At 34.3% G+C, this 23,766-nt stretch overlaps 3 protein-coding genes across 7 annotated transcripts; all 3 read left to right on the top strand.

Moving 5' to 3' along the window:
- The first annotated feature begins 2,823 nt into the window (after nucleotides 1-2,823).
- Nucleotides 2,824-7,901, top strand: LOC149736300 (inter-alpha-trypsin inhibitor heavy chain H4-like). Of its 2 annotated transcripts, XM_089877374.1 has the most exons (19): nucleotides 2,824-2,991; nucleotides 3,086-3,291; nucleotides 3,420-3,501; nucleotides 3,559-3,726; nucleotides 3,802-3,965; nucleotides 4,024-4,296; nucleotides 4,361-4,482; nucleotides 4,547-4,672; nucleotides 4,849-4,990; nucleotides 5,044-5,172; nucleotides 5,237-5,307; nucleotides 5,378-5,553; nucleotides 5,609-5,702; nucleotides 5,791-5,928; nucleotides 6,006-6,056; nucleotides 6,118-6,246; nucleotides 6,728-6,844; nucleotides 6,933-7,017; nucleotides 7,629-7,901. In XM_089877374.1, the coding sequence occupies exons 1-19, from the start codon at nucleotides 2,884-2,886 to the stop codon at nucleotides 7,840-7,842; spliced, it is 2,595 nt and encodes an 864-aa protein (XP_089733500.1). In that variant the 5' UTR covers nucleotides 2,824-2,883; the 3' UTR covers nucleotides 7,843-7,901. The 2 variants fall into 2 exon arrangements, with proteins under 2 accessions (XP_089733500.1, XP_089733501.1); XM_089877375.1 differs by lacking the exon at nucleotides 6,006-6,056.
- Nucleotides 7,902-11,158: 3,257 nt separating this feature from the next.
- On the top strand, nucleotides 11,159-12,363 carry LOC149736299 (uncharacterized). Its single transcript, XM_089877515.1, has one exon. It carries the CDS (start codon nucleotides 11,296-11,298, stop codon nucleotides 12,043-12,045), a length of 750 nt encoding a protein of 249 aa, XP_089733641.1. The 5' UTR covers nucleotides 11,159-11,295; the 3' UTR covers nucleotides 12,046-12,363.
- LOC149736298 (calmodulin-binding transcription activator 2-like) lies at nucleotides 12,299-23,567 on the top strand. 4 transcript variants are annotated; one of them, XM_089877507.1, is made up of 29 exons: nucleotides 12,355-12,539; nucleotides 12,653-12,773; nucleotides 13,217-13,303; nucleotides 13,365-13,512; nucleotides 13,794-13,834; nucleotides 14,125-14,207; nucleotides 14,504-15,180; nucleotides 15,536-15,720; nucleotides 15,922-15,982; nucleotides 16,038-16,165; nucleotides 16,224-16,347; nucleotides 16,405-16,536; nucleotides 16,958-17,101; nucleotides 17,504-17,631; nucleotides 18,085-18,167; nucleotides 18,394-18,475; nucleotides 18,809-18,951; nucleotides 19,174-19,253; nucleotides 19,804-19,943; nucleotides 20,195-20,282; nucleotides 20,587-20,661; nucleotides 20,780-20,856; nucleotides 21,205-21,381; nucleotides 21,440-21,511; nucleotides 21,598-21,618; nucleotides 21,727-21,932; nucleotides 22,171-22,245; nucleotides 22,575-22,662; nucleotides 23,238-23,474. In XM_089877507.1, the coding sequence occupies exons 1-28, from the start codon at nucleotides 12,373-12,375 to the stop codon at nucleotides 22,642-22,644; spliced, it is 3,615 nt and encodes a 1,204-aa protein (XP_089733633.1). In that variant the 5' UTR covers nucleotides 12,355-12,372; the 3' UTR covers nucleotides 22,645-22,662; nucleotides 23,238-23,474. The 4 variants fall into 4 exon arrangements, with proteins under 4 accessions (XP_089733636.1, XP_089733634.1, XP_089733633.1 ...); XM_089877508.1 differs by lacking the exon at nucleotides 21,598-21,618 and having other exon boundaries at nucleotides 12,303-12,539; nucleotides 23,238-23,567; XM_089877509.1 differs by lacking the exon at nucleotides 22,575-22,662.
- The last annotated feature ends 199 nt before the right edge of the window (nucleotides 23,568-23,766 follow it).

The raw sequence follows: 23,766 nt of genomic DNA, 5'->3' as shown, positions 1-23,766 counted from the left end.
TCGGGGCGAATATTACCCGACATCGGGCCATATATATTACGACAGCGGAACAGCGACAGTCTTATAATTCCTGATCGTGTTTTGAATTTACAACGCTCTTTGAGAAACTACACGCCACGGTTGTATCATTCTAAATATTCTTTGTTTACTATCAAGCGGGACAAGATAGTGAATTGAAACCCATCCTATCTTACCCCATCCGACTATAAAACGTTTATATTTTATTTGTATAGGTGGTAAAAAACTTATTATCTCTTTTTATTGCTTATAATAAAGATTGGGACCGAGATCACGCATAGTAGGGTGGGGGAAGATGGGACACTTTGTCAGACGAGACTTTTTTCAATTTTCTTTTTACGGACCCCCATTTAATGATAACCAGGAAAATAAGGTTACAGAATTATTTGACAGTATTATCGCGACTTTATAGAACGCCCGTCAAAGCTGATTACTGTTTTTAAACATTAATATATATATATGTAAAATACAAACAGTACACTTTGAACAGGTAAAAAAAATGCGAAATAGTAAGGTGCTATTTTTTAATGCTCGCTAAATCATAGTAAAGCCAATGAATTTTTTTAGTTTGTGTGTGCGAACGATTAAACTTGTTACATAGCTTCATAAAACAACCTTGGATATTTCGTACAGTTTGATTTTGTCTCATAAAACTAGTTTTAGTTTTGTAAAAACACTGAGATATAAGCATGAAGAAAATAGGCAGGGGTCAATATGACTTTAATTTGAGATAAAAACAACAAAAATATCGGTTTAACGTTAAAAAAGTATCGGTTTAACGTTATATATATGAAGTTTACATGGCAAAGAAACTAGCACAGCCTATTAAACTCGGTAGGTTAACTACAAGTTGCACAATACTACTAATGTAAATATATTACAATTTAGAGTCCAATCTTTCCCCACATTGTAGTTTTGTATGTTTTTATTGCCAAACTTTGAAAGATTTGCTTTTAATTTAGTAATTTATGCCTCAAGGGGTTTTCAACTATAAGATACTGCTAATCAAAAGATTATATTTTGAAAATATATTCGAAATTTGGTCATTTGCACTGGGTGATAATTTATGCAAAGTGGCTAGTGCCAAAAACAGAGTAGTGTAATATTTGTAGGATACAATATTTATCCATTGATGTTCGAACATTACCCATTGTCGTTCAAACAATACCAATTGTTATGCAATAATATAATGTATAGGTAACATGTTAAAAACTATAGCAGTAGGGCAAGAAAAAGAATGTTTAGACCCAATTTTCAAAGCGTACAGTTTTATTTCGTGTTATTTACGTATATTCCTATTTATAAATACACTTAATATTCAAAATTAACAAAGATTTTAAACTGTCCCATCTTATCCTGTGTGTTTTCAAATTTGTAAAATTTCACCTGTTGTGAGGATCGGTAAATAACTCCTCGTGTGTTTTATTATATTTTATTAATTTGGTGTCAATAATTAACGAAACGATAGTACTAATTCGTGGTATTACCCAAAAAGCGTCATCTACTTTAGTTTTGGAAATATTTGGCAATATAAGCTTATGTGTCCCATCTCCCCCATTGTACTATATGTTCGCGATTGCTTTTATATATAAGATGGCAGAAAACCTGTGATCGTTCTCAAGTGCACAAGTCATGTATGAGCCATGTTAATTATATTGTTACGTTTTAATTTAATTGATACTTTACCACACAAGCAGTCATAATTAACCCAAGAAACAAAGCACCATGTAGTTATGACGTAGGCTACAATTGTTAATCCAGCATTCGAAGTGCCATTTTGTATGGGTAATACGGATTCTTCGTACAGCGTGTTATAAAATACATTTCAAGAACCAATTATTTTGCAGATTACAACTTGACTGAGTTCACGTGTGATTATCCATCATGCACGTTTTTTATACTACTTGAATATAATCGATGTACTCGTACGCCCTCCTGGTTTTAACCTCAAATGTAATCTAGTGTTTCGACTTCCTGTACAAGAATGTATACACAAGCAAGTTCCTTTATTAAAATAAGTTTAAATCTGTGTAGCAGGAACGAGCCGCTGGCGATGTTGAGGAAATCAAATTGGTTAAGGAGCAAGAATTGTCCAGCGGAAACCTTGTTCCTTTCATGGTAACCTTTGGTGCATCAGGCAAATTCTGTCCATTTGTAAAACTTGTTTTGGCAAGTACGAACGCTTTTCTTGCTCCTTCGTGAAATTTCTCCTTACTCGCCATGACGATATTGCATCGCTTATACTGACAGACAACTTCCGAAAACAAAAGTTTCGATTTAGGTCAGGCGAGTTCACAATATTACTTTAAAGTTTACAATATAAAACAAAATGGCTAACGTTATAAATTATGTTCCTAGATTTTCGGTTACAAATGATAATTGTTTTCAAAGTACACCTTGCCACAAACGTACTCAAATAACAGGCGGCTGCTGCACGGTTTCGTTGTTCAGGTGACCACTAATTTACGTTAGTTCAATTTACTTGAACTAATTTTCAAGTGGTTGCTGTCAACAGTTGGCGTGAGAGCCAACCACGCATGATTTGGCCTGGGACAAACGAGTGTCTGTATTGTTTAAAAGTGTGCTACGTAGGCGAAAAAGTGGCTTACCGCAAGGCAGCGCTATAAAGGTTCGACAGATTCTGTAAAACACCAGATTCTTTTTACAGTAATGTTAAGCAGAGGTTGCATTGAGGTTGAATCAAGTGGCTCGATAGGAAAATTGCTCTTGTTATTTGGTGGGGTATCATTACTCGTGCTTTATAAACCGCGGCTGAGGCCAGGATTCTGAGTTTGATATTTCTTGCAGGGGTTATAGATCTAATACGTATATTTTCTAGGTAGCTTGATAACAAATCTATAGAGTATGATTGCTGAAAGAACGATAGCGTTGCTGCTGATCGGTGCAGTGTATTCGTGCATCGCTGCCTCGTTAAATCAAAACACTCAGTTTGTGATAACTGGGCTAAAATCGGTGAGTAATATAAATTTGTATTTGGAATAAGTTAAAATATGCGCTCTTGTCGAAAAAAATCGGGAAAGCGTTACAAATTAATTAAACTTTACAGACACGAGGTGATGCGCCCCTCAATCGAGTCCGACGATCTTCTGGTGGAAGACCAACAATGACACGATTTCACGTCAACTCCGCTGTGACGTCACGATACAGCAGAGTGATTGTGACGAGTGTTGTTGAAAACAATGACAATTCTGCAAAAGAAGCGGCTATCGAAATGAGACTTCCCAAAACCGCTTTTATCTCGAATTTTTCAATGTAAGTACTTAGTTATATTAATAGGATTGCTGGCAATACCTTTATCAAATATTTCGCCATATTTTTGCCATTTTGTAGTAATAGCACTGATATTTTGGAAACTTACATTTTCATGCGTTCATTCAAAGGGTCATTGAAGGCGTCACATACGTTGGTATAGTGCGTGATAAAGCGGCAGCAAAAGCAGCTTACAGTGCTGCGATTGCACGGGTACGTTGCATAAATAATTCGACCGAAATTGTTTTTTCCATTAACATTTTTAAACAGGGCGAATCAGCTGGCTTGGTTACGGCGAAGATACGAGAAGCTCAAACTTTCGACGTATCTGTAAACGTAGCAGCTGGTAGCTCAGTCACATTTACATTAGAATACCAAGAACTCCTTAAGCGAAAACTCAGTCGTTACCATCACGTGATATACGCAGACCCTGGCCAAGTACACATTGTTTCTGTTTTTCTTTAATATTAAAATCATTAAACCATACATGTAATAGTTGTTACTGACTTTTAGGTCGTTGGCGATTTTAAAATTGAAGTGGAAATAACAGAACCTACTGGACTTACCACTGTAACTGCCACCCCACCCTCACCAAATTTAAGACGAACAATCAACCCTGACACCTTCGACACTGGCAATGTGGAAATACGAAGAAGTGAAACTCAAGCCTACGTCTCGTAAGTGTGAATGTAAGTGAGACATAAATTTGTTTATTTATTCAATTTATTTATCTAGTTATCGGCCAACACGCGAACAGCAACGAAATATACGACGACGAAGTGATCTTTCATTTTTGGTTAATTATGACGTAACAAGGGAAGAACTCGGTGGTGAGATTTTAATAAAGGATGGTTACTTTGTTCATTTCTTTGCCCCAACCAACCTACCAGTGATCCCGAAAAAGGTTGTGTTTGTGATCGACGTGAGCGGTTCAATGTCGGGTCACAAAATTGTTCAAACCAAAGAAGCGCTTAGAACTATCTTAGACGATTTGAACGAAATTGACCAGTAAGTCATAAAATTAATAAAAAAACAATAAACACTATTAAATCGCTTTGTCATATCTTTTTAGGTTTAACATCATTACATTCTCTTCTACCACAAATGTGTGGCACCCTAATGAAATGGTGGATGTCAATCCAACCAACATTCGCAACGCTAAAAAACATGTTCGATCAATGTACGCAAGAGGAGGTAAGCATCGTGTACAATATTTTCAAGTAAGGGCCCAAATTTTATTCATGTGTTAAATTTCTAGGAACTAATTTCAACGCTGCAGCACTGGATGGAATACAATTGCTTGAAACCATCTCATCAAATAGAACCAATACGTTGGAAGAAGCGTCCATGATGATATTGTTAACAGATGGTCAGCCAACTGTTGGTAAGACTAAAACTCCTGCAGCTTTTATTTATGATATGTTACAATTATAGTGCAGTTCGCCACTCTTGCCCATACATTCTACTGACGCCGACGCTGGGCTGCAAACCGTATAGAACCTCACACAAATAATGTTAGATAATTCAACAAATAATGTTAGATTTTAATTTCAATAACAGGCGTTACTGGTAACGAGGCGATTCGGCGAAATATTCGTGAAAGGGTGAACGGTCGATACTCAATATTCTGCCTTGGGTTTGGTCAACACCTTGATCACGAATTTCTTGATCAAATTGCATCGGAAAATAAAGGATTATCTCGGTATGAATACGTCCTTTAACTGTGTTCCATAATTTTAACGTTTTACCTCACAGAAAAATTTATAACGACGCTGATGCCGCGTTACAACTCAAGGATTTTTACGATGAGGTGGCTTCACCACTTCTTGCTCATGTCATTATGCGATACACAGGTCCTGATCTTGACGGACTCACTAAAACAACGTATGTTTTGTTTATAAATTCACGACATAATAATTTAAAATGTTAAAAAAGAACTTTTTTCTAGTTTTGATAACTTTTTTGATGGTTCTGAAATTTTGGTTACTGGTCGCATTCAATCGAGCCAAGTTCCACAACGTAAGTTTTGTGGAATAAACATACTTTCCAGCACGTAAGTTTATTACCAAATTATACTTTCTGTTTGCAGCATTAATTTGCATAATTGGCGGGTCAACTGCTGAAGGTTTGGTTTCGATTGTATCTCAAGGAAAACATTTTGAAGAAAGCTTTTCACACGATTGGTTTAACATGGAAAAGATCTGGGCATATCTTACGATTAAAGAGATGCTTCGAAACAAGTCGCACGTACCCGATGACGACACGGTGAACTATATACAACTATAATACAACATATTTATTAACTTTATTATTTTCTTAGACTACCCATCAAAATATAAAAAATGAAATTGTTCGACTGTCTCTTTTGTACAACTTCGTAACGCCTATGACATCGATGGTAGTTACAAAACCAGGTAATACTTCAGAGCATAAACTTACGGTTCTTAAATTACATGCGCATCTTTTATTCACGTATATATAACTTGGTGTATATACATCTAGATGAAGACGTACTTGCATCAACAGTTCCACCAACAATCAATACACCTTATCCTCGACCCTACCCGAGGCGACATCACAGTTTTGGAAGAACACTCGGTGGAGGCAGAATGGCAGGTCCTGCTGCTTATCCATCAAGAGGTATAAGTGTTGGATCTACAGTTTAAGTTGAGCCTAATATATATACATATTGTAACTTAACCATTTTGTATCTTCAGCATACAGTCGAGTGCAATCGGTACCAATGGGTTTTGCGCCAGTACTACAAGGTTCTTATGTTCAAAACAATTGTTATCTTCGTGTTAAATCATATATTGTTTTTTTTTTCAGCTGTCAGCAACGACATGTACCTAAGTGCAATGAGAAATCTATATTTACAACCTCTTCTCCAAGCATCCACAACCACCACCACCACTACTGCACCAGCAACCACCACCACAACGACGACAACAAGCAGTCGTGAGTCAAATAAATCTAAATCGGTATATATATAAGAGTAGTGGAGGACAGGGCACCGTTAGCTAATGTTTAAATAACCTGATCGCGTTTAAAACAATGAACAACGGTCTATGGTAGTCGTGAGGATACTGTTTTATAATTCTTTAAATGTTCTTTGTTCACTACCAAATGGGACAGGAAATAGAATGAAAAAGTGTCCCATCTTTAACCACCCTACACGTATATAATATAATATACGCGGTATATACACACACATATAGTAGAGGGGTGGAAGATGGGACACCTTTTCGTTCTATTTTTTAGAACGATCTCCCCAACTTACTATATATATATATGTGTATAAGCACACACGCACCATACATATGAAGTTTAAATTTGATTTATTGATAAACCTTTTTTAGCATAAATCGAGTTTAGATTGTTTTTTTTTTGCTATATCCATTAAACGTGTTTTTTCATAACTGGTTATTTTTATTCACAGCCACAACCGAAGTTATACCACCGCCGATCCCCAGTGATCCATTTATTCAAACCTACACCTGTGGTAGTCCGCTCTCTTTAAATTCGACGGTTAATATTACCACACCAAGATATCCAGGTAACTATCGAGATAAAATGGCAACCAAGCACAAATGTACACAAGTACACAAGAATACACGGTACGAATATTAAACACATTTTTTTAGGTTTGTATCCATCTGACATACGTTGTGTTTGGCACATCAATGCGATTTCTGGAAACTCTTTTCCCATCAGCATGGAGATACAAAAGTAAGTTCTACATAGGAATCCTGCCTGAATATATCTACAGATATAAGTTTCTTGAGTGGATCCATATATGTAACGAATTGGCACTACTTGGATTAAGAAATTGTTGTTAGTCTTTACCAAAGACGCATATCCCACCATAACGGTGGGTGAATATATAGTACTATGGGGGAAGATGGGACACCCCATAGTATCCAAATATCCTGATCGTGTTTTAAACAATTAACAACCACTTTTTAGGAGTTGTGGAGATATGGTTTTATAATTTTTTAAAAGCTCTTTCTGTTCACTTCCAAATGAGAGAGAGAAAATAGAGTGAAAAGGTTTCCCATCTTCTCCCACCCTATAGTATAGGCACATGACAGTATTTGCCAGTCACCTAATAGGTATTCCAAATCGTTACTCTAACAAAACAGTAAGATATTATATCACGTAAACATAAACAAGCACAAACTAAGTAGCAGGCTTGATGTCTATGAAATATATATAAGGAACCCATGTAACATTCCCCCGAACATTTTACGCTGTCTAGACATATTTGTATATATGTACCAAGGTTAAAAAAAGAATAATCAGCTTGTGTTGTTAATATTTCATACATTACTGTTCTGCAGATTAGATACAGAGGCCGCCCCTAATTGTGCCAGAGATCGTATCCTCGTGTATTCGGACTTTGGTGAGCCATCATCCTCAGAAACTTTACAATTCTGCGGATATAGTCACACCAGAACCATCCTACAAGCTCAGCAAAATTTTGTCGTGGTCTTCGAATCTGACGATCTTGTCCAAGGTCGTGGGTTTCTTGCTACGTTTGCGTTGGTGCGCTAAATTAAAGCTAATGCTGCCTATATTCTGGGCGTGTATATAAATAAAACAAAAAATGAGTATTTTACGACTCGTATATATTTAAAGACATTGATCCTTGTGGATTTCTTCGATGTTAATGTATGATGGCCTATAGGCTATAGTATACCGAAAATCTATACATGATTGCAAACCTTTCATTTGGCAATATAATAACCGCGTATGCCGTTTTTAATTAGATATGCATTATTGTTGTGAAGTTGCATTGCCCGGTAGTTTAAAACAGCCACGTCAATCATTAATATATTTTCGTAATAGCACAATGGAGAATGGGCGCAGGGAAAAAGTTATTACATATACAGCCGTACAAGTAAAAGTTAGTGATTTATTTGGTGCTATTTTATATCGACAAAGTACCTTAACTCTTGTTTTCTAAGTCGCGTTGCTGTTGTTTGGTTGAGGTTTGTGTCGACACCTCATTATGGCTGTCCTTCCTATGTGGCTTGTTTGGGAGTACCGCCTTTGTCGTCAAACAGTTGCTTTTGTTTCAGTGCAAATATAAAAAAATAAAATGTCTATACAGTAACACTCTCCCATATCTCTTAAACCCTTTAACTGCCGCTTTTTTTCAGAATTTTTCTATGGGTTTATTCCTACATTGCCTACTCAATACACGGCCTAGGAATACACCGAAACTGCTCAGAAAATAAGAGGCCTTTTGACGCGAATAATGCCCATTATAATACATTGTTACGTCACGGTTTTATGAATAGATTTTGCTGTCTGGTTGTAGTTTTTGCATCAAATAACAGTTTATTTATCATTCCCGATTAAATTACCTTATTTTTCGCGTTATTTTATCAACATCTTATATTTTTTATGAATGTTTAAACATGACTGAACAGATAGGACTTACTTTTAATCACGTGCGGCATACAAGTACGTTTTACCGACAGTGTGTTTAGTTTGGCTCAGTCGCTGAATGAAAATAGTATTTGGCTTAAAACAGAAGTTTTTTAAGACAGCCTATATATATCTAGCAAAACAACGCCGCAGTAACAACAAGTAAGTTAATTGATATGTCCGTTGTGGACTTTTAAAACCGGTCCTTAAAAACAATATAGGATTTTGGATAAACACAAGCATTAGCCTTTTGTCTTAAGGTGCTTATGCCTTGATCTGTCTTGCTGCTCATAACCCATTTCTACTCGAGGTTTTTTTTTGTTAAAGCACGTCACATTTTTTGTGACGTCATATTTTCGTGACGTCACATTTTTCGTGACGTCATACGTTTTCGTGACGTCATACTTTTTTATGACGTCATACTTCTTCGTGACGTCAGATTTTTGTGACGTCATACTTTTCGTGACGTCACACTTTTCGTGACGTCACACTTTTCGTGATGTCATAACTTTTCGTGACGTCATAATTTTTCGTGACGTCATACTTTCTTGTGACGTCACAATTTTTCGTGACGTCATACGTTTTCGTGACGTAATCCTTTTTGTTACGTCATACTTTTTGTGACGTCATACGTTTTTTTGTGACGTCATACGTTCTTGTGACGTCACACTTTTTCGTGACGTCATACTTTTCGTGACGTCACACTTTTTCGTGACGTCATACTTTTCGTGACGTCACACTTTTTCGTGACGTCATACGTTTTTTGTGACGTCACATTTTTCGTGACGTCATAGTTTTTCGTGACGTCATAGTTTTTCGTGACGTCATAGTTTTTCGTGACGTCATACTTTTTGTGACGTCATACGTTTTTTGTGACGTCATACGTTTTTTGTGACGTCACATTTTTCGTGACGTCATAGTTTTTCGTGACGTCATAGTTTTTCGTGACGTCATACTTTTCGTGACGTCATACGTTTTTGTGACGTCATTCTTTCTTGTGACGTCATCCTTTTTGTTACGTCATACTTTTTTGTGACGTCATACGTTTTCGTGACGTCATCCTTTTTGTTACGTCATACTTTTTGGTGACGTCATAGTTTTCGTGACGTCACACTTTTCGTTACGTCATACGATTTTTGTGACGTCATACGTTTTCGTGACGTCATACTCTTTCATGACGTCATACTTTCTTGTGACGTAACACTTTTTCGTTTTTTTGTGACGTCACATTTTTCGTGACGTCATAGTTTTTCGTGACGTCATAATTTTTCGTGACGTCACACTTTTTCGTGACGTCATACTTTTCGTGACGTCATACTTTTTCGTGACGTCACACTTTTTCGTGACGTCTTACGTTTTTGTGACGTCATTCTTTCTTGTGACGTCACAATTTTTCATGACGTTACCTCTTTTGTGACGTCATACTTTTCGTGACGTCACATTGTGACGACACATTTTTCGTTACGTCATAATTTTCGTGACGTTACACTTTTCCGTGACATCACACTTTCATACTTTTTCGGGACGTCACACTTTTCCGTGATGTCACTTAATTACTGCGTGATTACGGTTTGTCAAAATTCATGAAAACAAACGTTTTTAAGCGACGACAACGTTAACTAGCGTAAGTTTACAATAAAAACATGGTACAGGAGTTGTACAAAGCGTATTTACACATATTCTTTACCAATCACTCAATCCTCATACGTTATAAGTTTTATTGGTTATAATACATGTATAAATTCATTCTGCCACCAATAGCGACTAGAACCCGTTTTGTTGGTTACTTTAGATTGGTTTTTGATCGAGCCCCGTCGACCATTATAGTAAAAGGATTAATTAATATAGCAGGGGGGGGGGGTAGATGGGACACCTTTTCATTTTGTTTTCTCTTTTCATTTGGTCTTAAACAAAGAACATTTAATGAATTAAAAAACCGTGTCTTCACGGGTTCCACAGACCGTTGTTTATTGTTCAAAACACGATCAGGCTATTTAGATATTATCTGTTAAAGGTGTCCCATCTTCCCTGACTCTACTATCTTATGCTAATTAGTTTAAAACGTGGTTATTCATTAGATCTGTGATCTCTTGATTAATTAAATCTTGTTTACGTTTTACCGTTACTTTCCTTATTTTCGCTTTTGTACACTCTTCCGTTCTTAGTTAACCTGGCCGAAGAGACGAAATAAATACCATTCACTTATTCCTTTAAATGGCTTTCATGGTAGTCTTGATGAGGATAGAGGGAAAACCAAATAGGTTAAAACTGGTCATTTAAATTCTTTGTGAAAATGATATGGGAAATTACACGATCAGTACTCGTCATAAGTTATCCATGTTTAAAGTACGACTATTTAAATACAGAAGTCTGTAAATATTACAACTTCGATCTCCTATTTCCTATTATTAAAGCTTCGAGTTTATCAAAAATGGTCGCATCGTCCTACTGCTCAATAGAAGTACGTTGGTCTTAAAATATAATAAATACACACTGCAGAATTTTTTACTGTGCACTGTGTGCAGTTTGTTGTGTGGTTTGCTGTAAAAGTTTAAATTTCGGCAATTTAAGAAAATGAAAATTATAGTTGCTGGATTTGCAAAAACTGGAACAAAGTCCTTGACTGCAGCATTGACAGAGTTGGGCTACGTTGTTTACGATTATTTGGAAAACTTCTCCTACTTAGGAGATGATTGGCAACGTATTTTAACGAAGGGCGGCACGACAGATGATTTCCGTCGAATGTATGATAATGTAGATGTCACTATTGATTCACCAGTGTACTTTTACTGGGAGGAAATTCATCGAGCTTTTCCAGATGCTAAAATTATTCTCAGTATCAGAGATGAAGATTCCTGGTTAAACAGTTTGAAAAAGCAATCAGATGAAATTAGTAATAATACTGTGCTCCATTTCATGCAAACTTTATCACCGACGGGAAGAAAATTTTTTAAGTTTAGTCAGACGTGGGTGATGGCTGTGTTTGGAATTTTTATGAAATCACCTTTCCATGATATTCCCTTTAACGATATGTTACATCGTATTACATACAGACAACACAATAAATATGTGTTAGGGACTGCTCCAAAAGATAAATTACTTGTATATAAGGTTAAGGATGGTTGGAAACCTTTGTGTGATTTTCTTGAGAAAGAAATCCCAGATAAACCCTTTCCTCATAGAAATAAGGGTGGGGCCTTTTTTGCAGAAAACAAACTTCATCCAGCATTAGTAAAAATGCATCGTGAAATGTTGTTGTCTGGTGCTGCCCTTTTTACACTTGGTGCTTTGGGATTTTACCGAGCGTATAGGTATTTTTCCTAGAGTATAATTTGTTTCATCCTACAACAAATCGTGCTTTAACGTTACCGTTTTTAAAAAGTAAATATGCAACATTCATATTTTAAAGCTTAAGATGTGCGTGTGTGTAGTGAATTTGCCAATATTTTACTGTAGTTAGAACTTGCAATACCCATTATTTTTAATAATAAATTGCAGTTTATAATTGTTTCCTTAATTTTGTAAAGGAGGGTGCTTGGAGAATCTACCTTTTTTCGCCAATGTTTTCTGTAATCAGCATTACTCATTATAAAATATTAACCAATTGTTTATTGATCATTTGCAAATTTTATTTATATAGAACTAAGTAAAATGAAAGCTGATGTTGTAATACCTGAAGAACTGCAACATAAACTTCCACCCCCAGCACTTAACCTACCAAAGCATAAATATACATGGATGTCAAATGAAGAAATTGCTGCAATACTTATCAACTTTAAACAACATCCACACTGGCTTACAACATCCAGAGTATTTAGGTATGTTATATAGGCCTATAAATGAATGCAGTTTTGTATATATAATAGCCTTCATTTTAAAGTAAAGGGTTGTTTTGAATTTGAGTCAAAGTTTCTTTTCATATATATTACAGACCAGAGAGTGGCTGCCTGCTCATGTTTAATAGAAAAAAAGTGAAATACAGACAAGATCTTTACATTTGGAAAACCAAACGAAAAAGTAAATGGTGCCGAGAAGATCACGTTAAACTTAAAGTAAGTACCTGTTTATCTTAGCGGTAGTCTACTCCAGATGGCAGTCACTGTGCTTTTTATCAGAGTACCACAGTGATTGGTGATGGTAACGACCTTAATATATTCCATTTCCATTGGTTAGGTTTACTGAGGTTCTCATTATGCAAAGCATATGTTTTCTGCCCTGTAAAACTGACAATTATTACAATGAATTTAAACTAATAGTTTAAAGAAGATATTCAAACTCTTTAACCAGGGCCCTCATATCTCCATTGTTTGACAACTAAGAACTTATTGTGGAATAATGATCAATATGCTGAATTTTATATTGAACTGAATATATGGACATAGCGGACATGCACTAATTAAAGACACCAGTTACACTACATAGTATTAAAGATAGCTTTTGACTTAACAAATAGATACAGTAATAGTCAGATACTTAATATCCATGTGTTACAAAGGTTGCTGGCATACCTTGCATCACAGCTCTGTATGTTCACTCTGATGTGTTGCCTACTTTCCACAGACGTTGCTACTGGTTTATACAGGTATAGTAAACTGTATAAATAAAAAATCCTACTTTCATACAGATTTTTTATAACTTTACAGAATCCTGACATAGTTTTAGTTCACTACCTTAACTATCCTTACAATGATGATGGAAAACAAATTATTCGAGACTTTTCACTTAACCATCAATGCCAGCAATGGAGGCAACTTTCAAAACAAGAGTTGCTGGATCAGCTACGTCCAATGTGTAAGTTACTTACAAACTCCATCAAATTTAAAAACATCAGATCTAGTGGTAACTTAAAGTTAAATTAACTACTATAAAATAATTAAAGAAAAGTTGGTAACTCTAAGTGAGTTGGGGTAATTAATGTGCCAACATTTAGAATGGAACTTTTGCACTCAGGCACTGTGTTTGTAGCTATAAATATGCTCGCCAGAATAAACAGATGATATTAATTCATTTTAAAGAGAAGTTATTTTGATAATAGTTTTTGTTAACTCTATATTTACTATTATTTGTTCCAGTTACAAGGATTCCATGGCCAAGTGTTAATGGACCTCAGTTGGTAAGTTTTGTTTTTTAATTTGAAGCATTCTTTTAGTGATGGTAAAAAGAAGTTTTTGTTTTAACCCTGATTTGCTTAAAAAATGCACAGCTTATATTAGCTTCTTTAACCACTAAAGAGGTAGCTTTGAATCTCCAAGGATTTTTATAAACCGCTTACCTTGATTAGCAAGGTGTTGTTTTGTAAACACGTTTCATTATTTCTTTATTTTGTGTTTAACATAATACAATCATGTTTTATATGAAAATACCAAGGGATTTAGCTGTTTTTTGGAAATATATTTTATCCAGGTGTCTGAAGCTATGGATATTATCATTGAAAGTCTGATAGAAAAACATTACGCCGAGCAACGGTCAATACAGATTCCTAATCGGTAAATCAATCAAAATATTAGAATACATTTTTATGTTAAATATTAAATATATACAGACAATCTGAGGTTTAGTTAGTATCGCATAAGATTAGTTTTAACACTTTAAATCATCATACTTTTGCCCAAGGTAATCAACAGCTTTTAAATATATGTGCATTAAAATATTAAAAAATATATGTGCATTAAAGCATTAAAATATATAGAACATGCTTAAATAATAATTCTGTCCTGTTTACATTTTTTTGTGAAACAGTAGTTGTCTTATTGCTTAATAGTCACTTGAGTATTTTAACCAGATACACTCCTGTGACCATCAAACCAAACATTATCTTGTCAAATGGATGTAACATTCCATGCATTGAGTTGATGCGTGCACCGTGTACCACTTCCCCACCTTCTGTATCATGTATTGTCGACAATGGCCACAATACCATCATTAACACTGAAAACACTAAACACAACCAAACAGCAGTATCCAATACTATATTATACAACGGGAATTCGGTTATTTTTGTAAATGATGCATCTGGAAGGAAATGTGCTGTTGTGCAAGCTGTTTCTACTATTAATACAATGTCTTCACAAACTATACCATGCCCACTGTCGAAAATTGCTTCAAAAGCTGACACTGGATATCATATGATAAATTCAACACCTCAGACAGAGCAATATATTGAGAGAAACATTACTCGCCAAACAGCTGAAATTTCACCAAGTACTTCTATTAAATTAGATGGAAAAATTAGTGATAAAAGTGATAAAAGTTTGAATGCTAACACTGGGTTGAAACCTCCATCTGACGATCATTACACTCTCCTCCCCACATCTTCATCTCATGGAATAAATGAGAATTCCAGGCCAACCTCCAAGAAGATCATGATACCCAACCTCTCTTCTACTCCTGGAGGTTTGAAAGATGATAAAAGTCATCTTCCTTTATCCGAAGAATTGAAGTGTAATGGTTACATACAAGGTTGGATCTTATTAGTAATTATATGCAAAATGCATGAATTATATCATATTTCCAACAAAAAAAAGTAATTGTAATATAACTTTCCAAAGATATGATTTACACTACTGGTCACATATGTCCCACTAACCCACTATCCAATCTTTTTATCAAACAATGGTTGTTAATCTTTGCCTTGTTGGTTTCTGCATTACAATCAAACCATATTATACATGTGTGATGTGTCTAACAGGACATCTGTATTATAGCTATTTGAGTTGCTCTGAGATACAGGGTTAATTAAGACGTCAGTTTTATTAAAATGTTTTATTTATTACTGTGTGATTCTTGCCTAATCACTTCCATTCCCCCAACCCAGGCATCAAAGATGTGATGGTTCCAAACTGCCACAGCAATCTTCTTCAACCCAAACGTTCCCCATTTGTTGAAAGTTCAGAGTCCGATGCATTCTCTGATGTTGGTTTTGACGTGTTTGATGTTGATAGTTTGTTCAACACGTCAACCTCTGTCACTTCAACTTCAATGGAAACAGTTTCAGATCAAGTACATTTAATAACTTACTCTTTTTTAATTATTTTGACTTTTCATTTTTTTCTAATATTCTGTTAGTTCTGTTTTATCTTTTCTTTTATTGCTTCAAGTATTTTTAGTAGACCTAATCATTTATTAATGAATTTTTATTTATTACTATTCCTAACCTTTTCTTTATATTTCTTAATGTGTGGTAAACACTTTTTAATGCAGACAAACTCGTCCAATGAAAGTGCGGTGAGCGATTTATTTCCCCAACAGTTATGGGACCCAGGTATGCTGCCCATGCATTATAATACCACAAGTCACTATTTCATTATTTCCTGCAGTATTAGATGAGAACAGTTCAGTTCGTAGTTATGGTGATGAAAGTGCCTTACCTGGCACCTCGCATTCAAGTGAGATGCAAAGCTTAAGCCTCATCACTGAATATTCACCAGACTGGTCATACTCGGAGGTACTGATAACCTTTATATAGAGCATTTAGCAACTTTTACTTATCTATTTCCTCCAAGGGCGGTGTTAAAGTTTTGATCACCGGTAGTTGGAATTTTTGTAACAATTACACATGTATGTTCGGAAGTATTTCAGTTCCTGCTACGAACATACAAAATGGTGTGCTACGATGTTACTGTCCAGGTAAACTATCAGTACCAACATGCCGGTAAATAATAATAACTCATCTCTATTATTCAGCACATGATGTTGGACACGTCGATCTCACCGTTGTATGTAATGACAGAATCGTTTCAAAGCCAGTCCCATTTCATTACAAACAGGTTCCACCTGCATATTCGGAACTTGCCACACAATGGCTCAAACTTGATGGTGAGTGGTCATCACATTAATTATTAATATTCACAGCTCAACTATGGGAAGATAAGCTTGTGGGTAAACTCATTTCCTTTCTGTAAAAGTTTAGTAATTAAATTCTTGTAATAAAAATGTTATGTAACAAAACAGTTAATCCTTAACTGTATTTTAAAACATACTTGTGTATAGCCATGTGGCTTGGATCATAATTACTTGAAAAAATAAATAGTTTATAAAAACTTCTTTAGTTGAGTTTCAATAAAAATATTATGTTTGTTGTTTTATTTTTAAGTGGGGTAGTTGAACAAATCAGCTGTCTCTACTTCTTTACATTAGGGGAGCAGCTTCTGTTCAAGGTTCATTTATCTTTTACTTTAGCAAAGCTTGGTGGAAACTTAAGGCAGAAATTGTGATTTGTTTTATTATTACTTTAAAGAAAATGAATTCAAACTGTCAATCATTAATCGACTGGAGAGAATGGAGCAAAGGTTGAACTCAATCGGTGAAAATGGAAGTTTAATTAATAAACCAAACACATTACATGGTGGAGTACAGCATGGTCTTAAAGTTTTAAACCTAGGTTTGTTTTAATAATTTGTTGTTCATGTTTAGGGAAGACAACATAGTACAACGCTACGTTTTATTTGCCTTTATAAAATGAGACATTTGGTTGCCCTAAATACAAAACCCAAAACCCTCATGGCACAGTACAGAATAATGGGTTCAAATCTCAATGCAGCTACCATTGTATGTGTATGGGTCCTTTGGCAAGTCACTTAACCATAATTTGTCTAACCGAGTGGTAACTAATGGGGGATTCTAATTTTCTGTCATGGGTAACCAAACAATTACCCACAAAGCCACATACATTGTCATTGTAAGCGGGCCGAGCATGTTTAAAATAGTGTTGTTACTCAAAAAAAAATCATTTTTATCTTACTACTATTTAATTTTGGGTATAACGAACATGTATTTGTAACAGATGTGAATGCTGATCAACCACCACGAGATATTAACAATGAAGAATCAAGACTTATAACTTTGTGTCAGCGACTTTATCATCGGTTTGCAATGTTTGATAAAAGCAACTTCGTAAACTTTGATAATGAGGTATGCAAAGAGGTTTGAAAGTTACTTAGTATTTTATCTGGCATAGAGATACAGTAAAAAAATTCAGTAAGATAAATGAAATTGATTTTAAATCCTGAAGCATTTAAATTCACTCGAAAAACAGACAGTTTGTAAAAACTGGCAAAACTGCAGAAAATTTTAGTTTTGAATTTGTGATGGATACCGAGTGGTTAAACAGTTCAGGTTTCACGTCAATCAATTAAAACTAAGATCTATTCAGTTCAAATTATTTTTAATAAAAAACTGTACCTGCTGTGATTAAAACTTTGATACATTAGCTGAGCAAATGGTTCAAAATTTTGAGAAATATTTTGGTATTTTAACTTTAAATAATGAAACTTACAGGTCTTATATTACAAAATTAAAATATTACAAATATTTCTTTTATCAAAACAGTTACTCATATATTAAAATATAATTTCTATTACTCAGGTTGATGGTAGTGGACTTACAATACTTCACTGCGCTGCAGCTCTTGGCTATCAACAACTTATACATACTCTCCGTTCACTTAGGTAACTATTATAAATGTTGCTACAAAATGCTATTGCTATATCAATATGCTGGCACTTTGGAAGTGAAAACTGTTATTTTGCAATTTAGATGGTGTTATAACTTAAATACAAATTTTCGTTTCTTTAATTACAGATTAGTGTTCTTGTCCTGTTAAAAAAGTGGTAAAATACTTGGTAAAAATTTTGTTGTGTATGTACTTAACCATTAAGCTCAAGTTACTTTTAGGGAGATGTGTGGCAACTTCAATGCTTTCCTTGAAATGGAATGCAATCCACAGAATGTTGATAAATATGGTTGTTCTGCACTGGTGAGTTCAAAACTTATTATTTGGTTATTTTTGAAGCACTTGTATTTACTTTGATGGGGAAAAAAGAAAAAAGATACACGTGTTTGCCAACATATTATAAGTGTAAAAGAAATCTTCTAATAATTTAATTGTGATTCTAAAGGTTTAAAGCTTTAGAATATATTAGGGTGCATCGTAAAGTGACTTAGGACACATACTGATACATTCACAAAGACCAAAATGTCAGTCGTTTAAGATCACAATAAAGATATTTTCAGAAGATTTTTTCAGACTTGCAAACTGTTATATGTTCATTTAATAATGTAGTTTACCAACAATAGCACGTAATTGCAGATGTGGGCGTGTGCGAGCGGCCATCAAGGTTGTGCGGAAATTCTATACACCTGGAGAAAATATGAGATTCATACACTTGATTACTTAGGTCGCTGTGCCTCAGCTATAGCTCAACTACATGGACATCATGAATTATTTAAAAGGTTAAAATTTTCACAGTTCTTGCCTGTGATCACACCATTAAAAGCTTCTGCATAAGTATAACGCAATATAAATTTATCTTTTTCATTTTTTTTTACCTTTTTTTAGTTTTTACACAACATAATGTAATAACGTTACTTAAAAATGAAGAGCTGAGAGACAAACATGGTATGGATAAATACATTTATGAAAATATTATTACCCAAAGTTTTTTAACTTTTAAGATTGGAAGTTCTTTCAATGTGTGTTCAACAAAATGATAATTTCTATCCCGAAGATGATGAAGTTGATACAAGCTCTATCGGTATAAACATCATGTTATTCTGTTTGTAATAATTATATGGATTAAAAATACTTGAAAGAATTACTTGTTTTGGTAGTATGCTGGTGGAACTTTTTTTTCATTTGTTGTAGCAGTTCCTTATGTTTTAAAAGAAAAAAACATTAATTTTGTTTTCTTATTTTACAACAAATATTCACTTATTTTAAGTTACCCATGTACTAATCAAGTTTTTTCTGCAATAATAACACTTTTCCATTTCTGTTATTAGGTTTTGTGGTTGATTATCATGGTGTAACTGGAAACACTGCTTGTGACTTTGTTTCTTTTATAAGAGTGCTGCTAAGTTATGAATAAAATATTATGCATTTATTCATAAAATAAAACAAGGTCCAAGGGACCAGAAATGTTAAGAAGAAATGTTTTGTCTCTAAGTATGGTATAAACCCTGGTTTTGTAATTTTTATCATCACAAGGAGTATTACACTCATATGATGCAAAACAAATAAAATAAATAGATTCAACAAAAAATTGTGATTTATTTATTTCAACATGACCTTTCATGACCCCACAGGTGATACAACAATATCATCATCAGGTGATACATTGGATTCTGGTGAAGATTCCATGGAGACGGACGATACAGATATCCAACCAACCACAAGTAGACCACCGTCCCCATCAAACCAACATTCATTCAAATTTACAACTCAGGTATTAAATCTACATAAATGCTATTTATAATGTATATACCTTTCACTTGAGTTAGTGAATTCATGAAAAATGGCAATTTCAAATATTTTGTTAAGTTGTTTTGTTGGTTTTTTGGTATAATAATATATATATGACCTAAATTTACACCGTTTTATTTTATGTATGCAATATCTTGACCTTAACATTTTAAATATAATCTTGTTTTCGTGACTGATCGGTGCAAGTGAATAAAATGAAATGGTTAATTGCAGAACACGATGGGAGATCAAATGTTAAACAACCAATCAACAGGTTTCACTTCAGAGTTGGCAAGAAATGGAAACTTATTCGCTGATTCAGGTCATTTTTTAAAATCATATTTAACCTTCAACTTATTTAAAATTCAAAGATGCTTTTGATTACACTGTAACTGAAAAGATGTAAAAAAACATGTTGTTGCTGTTTGAAAAGCAGAGCACCTTTCAAAACAAAGGAAAGTTTATGCAATCTTTATATATTATGCATTTATATAATATATCTTCTTTATGGTCTGATTATGCTCCTACAACTACTGTTATTATAACCTTATAGGTTACTGTTACTTCCAATAAATTTCTTGTTGTGAGACTACATTATGTAAATTTGTGTTAAAATATTGAAACAGGCACCACCAACATTGCAACGCTTGCTGAACAAATACTTGAATCATCGCCTGAAGTTATGAAGGAATCTGCTGAAGGTAATTATCATTTATATCTTCTTGCATATGTGTGAGGTTATACAGCATGGTATACAAGGTGACTTGGGTCATGGAGTTAACTCCTGACCATTGTTATAATTAGTTGTTAATGTTTCAGGTCTCACTTTAAGATCACTCCCACATTTTGTTACTTCTCGATGTGGTGGAAAAACTTCAATACCATATGACTATCAGGTGAATTTTAGATTTCAAAATAAGTGTTTATTTTTTACTATTAAATTTGGAAATATTTTTAGGTGTTTTCTGTTTTAGATACTTTCCTCACCATAACTTTTAATTCAAATATTCGAACATAACAAACCATTAACCCCAACTTTTATCTTCCTTATTTTGCCAGCCTTCAAACTGAGCATTAAATTTTTCACGCACATCTTTTAGTTTAGTATAAAGTTGTGTAATGATAATCAAGACCTTATATCTCATAGTTGTTATATGTTTATTTATTTGTGATATTTTTGCCTTTAAACTTTAACTGAGTCCATCACACTACATTAAATGAAACCCCCCATTACAACAACACAGCGTGATAATTCCACCATCAACTGGTGTGACTTCCTTCAATTACCACCACGTTCAACTTCAATAAGAGCTTATCAAAATCCCAATGAGCTGGAATTGGATTCTCTTCGCCTGAGTGAACAAGAACAACGTCAACTTTACTTTGCAGCAAAAGCCGTCTTGTCTGCGTACCACACAGAAGTTTGTCACTTTTATGAATTTCTAATGGTGTAAAATATTTATTGTTTGTGTTTTTCAGCGTTTATCGTTAAATGGTCAAGAACTACGTGCGTCACTTCTTATACAAAGGTGTTATCGTAAATACCGTATGGTAAGTAAAAAATACTTTTGGTATATTACCTATAAAAGTGAAAATCTAATTTTTAAATATTAACTTCTATATTTATGTTTTGCAAGCATACAAAGGATTTAAAGCAGGTATTCTGTTTTCAGATCGATGTTTTGTTTAGTATCAAACCTATATCCTTGAGCACCCTTTAATATACTTACTAGTGCTTGAAATTTAAAAGTATTCCATTTGTTTAGTTTGCAATGTGCAAGAAGATGAACGAAGCTGCTGTCTTGATCCAGAGTAAATTCCGATCATACCAGGAACAAAAACGTTTCCAGAAAAGTCGTCATGCTGCTATACTTATTCAGTCGTTTTACCGAAGTTACAAACATGCACGAACATACAGAGGGCAACGTACCTCACGTCCGCCGTCAGTTCGTCTTATTGAAGATGCTTTGAGGTAAAGATAATGTTGATTTAGCTTTGTGAAATGTCATCGCAAAGTAACTTGAGGGGTTTATAGCTTGAGGCTTTAGGCATGTATATTCTTGGGCAAGATACTTAACTTTACAGCAATTAATAAACCCTGTAGTCACTATTGAGCAATAGGTTGTCGAAATGGCTATACAAACTGAATAAATTACTTGCATGAAATATGGCGCCCAATATTCATTATTTACACCACAGTTGTTTTGCAGAGGTCATTTAACAAAGAGACGACAACATCAAGCAGCTCGAAAAATCCAAAGATTTCTACGACGTTGTCATTGCAGGTGGAGTTATCTTAATTATTTTCCATGCATGATGTGTTTATACTTAAGTTGCTGTGTGGAATTTTATCAAGAAAGTAGCATTTGTAAATTATTTTTGAAGTTTGTTAATATTTTTAATAAGAATTATTTTAATGAAAGAGGTTTTGTTTTTGTATGTTAAAAATCTGGACTTATTCTGGTTTTGTGCAATTGGTAAAGAATGTTTTTTTAGTTTTCTTGGTGATTTATTTATGTTTCTATACAAAAGAAGGAGTCGTGCATGAAGTTTAACTTATTGCGTTGATACTAACCCGTGTTATTTTCACGTTGCTTTTGATTTGTGCATGCAGACTTCGCCAACAGGATCTCAGCCAAGCAAGGAACATTTCATCTTGCATGAATGGCTTGTACACATGTTAGCATCACACATTGGTCGATGTAAGCACACACTCGCTTAGAATATTTGTGTTTAAAGGAGAACATAATTTAACAAAATGTTCTTAAATAATGCTGAAAAGAAAAAAAGAGTTTTAATGAATTTTAATGAGTGGTACAACAAACAAGAAAGTGGTACATTGTATGATAGTTGTTGGTGTACCCACCTTCTATATGGAGGATATCAGGTTAAACACGCAATGCCATTGAAGATGTGTGTATTCTATTAACATGCCAATGGCTGCCTCAAACCACGTGTCACTTGTCATTGCTTTATAGTTTGAAATGGCAAAAAATCTAAGCATGCATGATGTGCATATTACAGCAGTCAACTCAGTTTAAAAGAAATAAATACCACGTATTTTTATTTTCATACACCTAGTGTACACCAATGAGTTGCCAAGCATCCAACTTTGTAATAATGGTTGAATTTGGCCAACCCATTAGTGACCACTTGGTTGGAGCAAGTAACTCTTGCCACAAGACACCCATGTTCACAATAGTGGAGCATACAACTTTGTATCCATACAAGTTCTATAACTCTATTGAAATTAACCAAGCATTATATTCCTTTTCAGATCTAAAGAAAAATCCTTAAGCCCGTCATAGATTATTTCCTGCTCGTGAGATTTCACTTTTTATAACTTTTGCACGTTTGATATCTTCTGTAACACACAATAAGATTGACTTGTACATATTGACTTGTACATAAATCAAACTTGTGACATATTTTCTGCATATCTATATCTGTTGCTTAGTTTTTGATATGAAGCCCTGGTAAATTAATTAGATTAAAAGCTTGTAATTTAACAATATATGATGCACTGTGATGTTGTTTCAAATAATGGAAGTCACCACGCTATGTATGGATTACACATCATTGGAAAAATAAACCAGATTCTTATTTATATGTTCAACTGTACATGTCGGGTGTACTAAAAGAACATGGAATGGTCAATTTACCAAAAGACTTATCGCCTTTATTAACTGCATCTGCAGGAATGAATATTTAGTTGTCTAGCATACCTAAGTTTAAGGACCCCTACATTTTGTTACAAATTATATGAATTTTAATTGCCTATGAACAAACGAATAATTTGAATCCTC

This window comes from Ciona robusta, chromosome 4, assembly GCF_009617815.1.
Source record: "Ciona robusta chromosome 4, ASM961781v2".
Classification (NCBI taxonomy): domain Eukaryota; kingdom Metazoa; phylum Chordata; class Ascidiacea; order Phlebobranchia; family Cionidae; genus Ciona; species Ciona robusta.
The sequence above is the reverse complement of the archived record's forward strand: the minus strand, read 5'-3'. Positions and strand labels throughout refer to the sequence as shown.

Bases quoted from the DNA above. Each gene is read 5' to 3' on its own strand.
- LOC149736300 (XM_089877374.1), top strand. From the start codon at position 2,884: ATGATTGCTGAAAGAACGATAGCGTTGCTGCTGATCGGTGCAGTGTAT. The intron at 4,483-4,546 runs GTAAGCATCGTG...TTAAATTTCTAG, and splicing joins ATCAATGTACGCAAGAGGAG to GAACTAATTTCAACGCTGCA. The intron at 5,173-5,236 runs GTATGTTTTGTT...ACTTTTTTCTAG, and splicing joins GACGGACTCACTAAAACAAC to TTTTGATAACTTTTTTGATG.
- LOC149736299 (XM_089877515.1), top strand. From the start codon at position 11,296: ATGAAAATTATAGTTGCTGGATTTGCAAAAACTGGAACAAAGTCCTTG.
- LOC149736298 (XM_089877507.1), top strand. From the start codon at position 12,373: ATGAAAGCTGATGTTGTAATACCTGAAGAACTGCAACATAAACTTCCA. The intron at 15,721-15,921 runs GTACATTTAATA...TTTTTAATGCAG, and splicing joins TGGAAACAGTTTCAGATCAA to ACAAACTCGTCCAATGAAAG. The intron at 22,246-22,574 runs GTGGAGTTATCT...TTGTGCATGCAG, and splicing joins CTACGACGTTGTCATTGCAG to ACTTCGCCAACAGGATCTCA.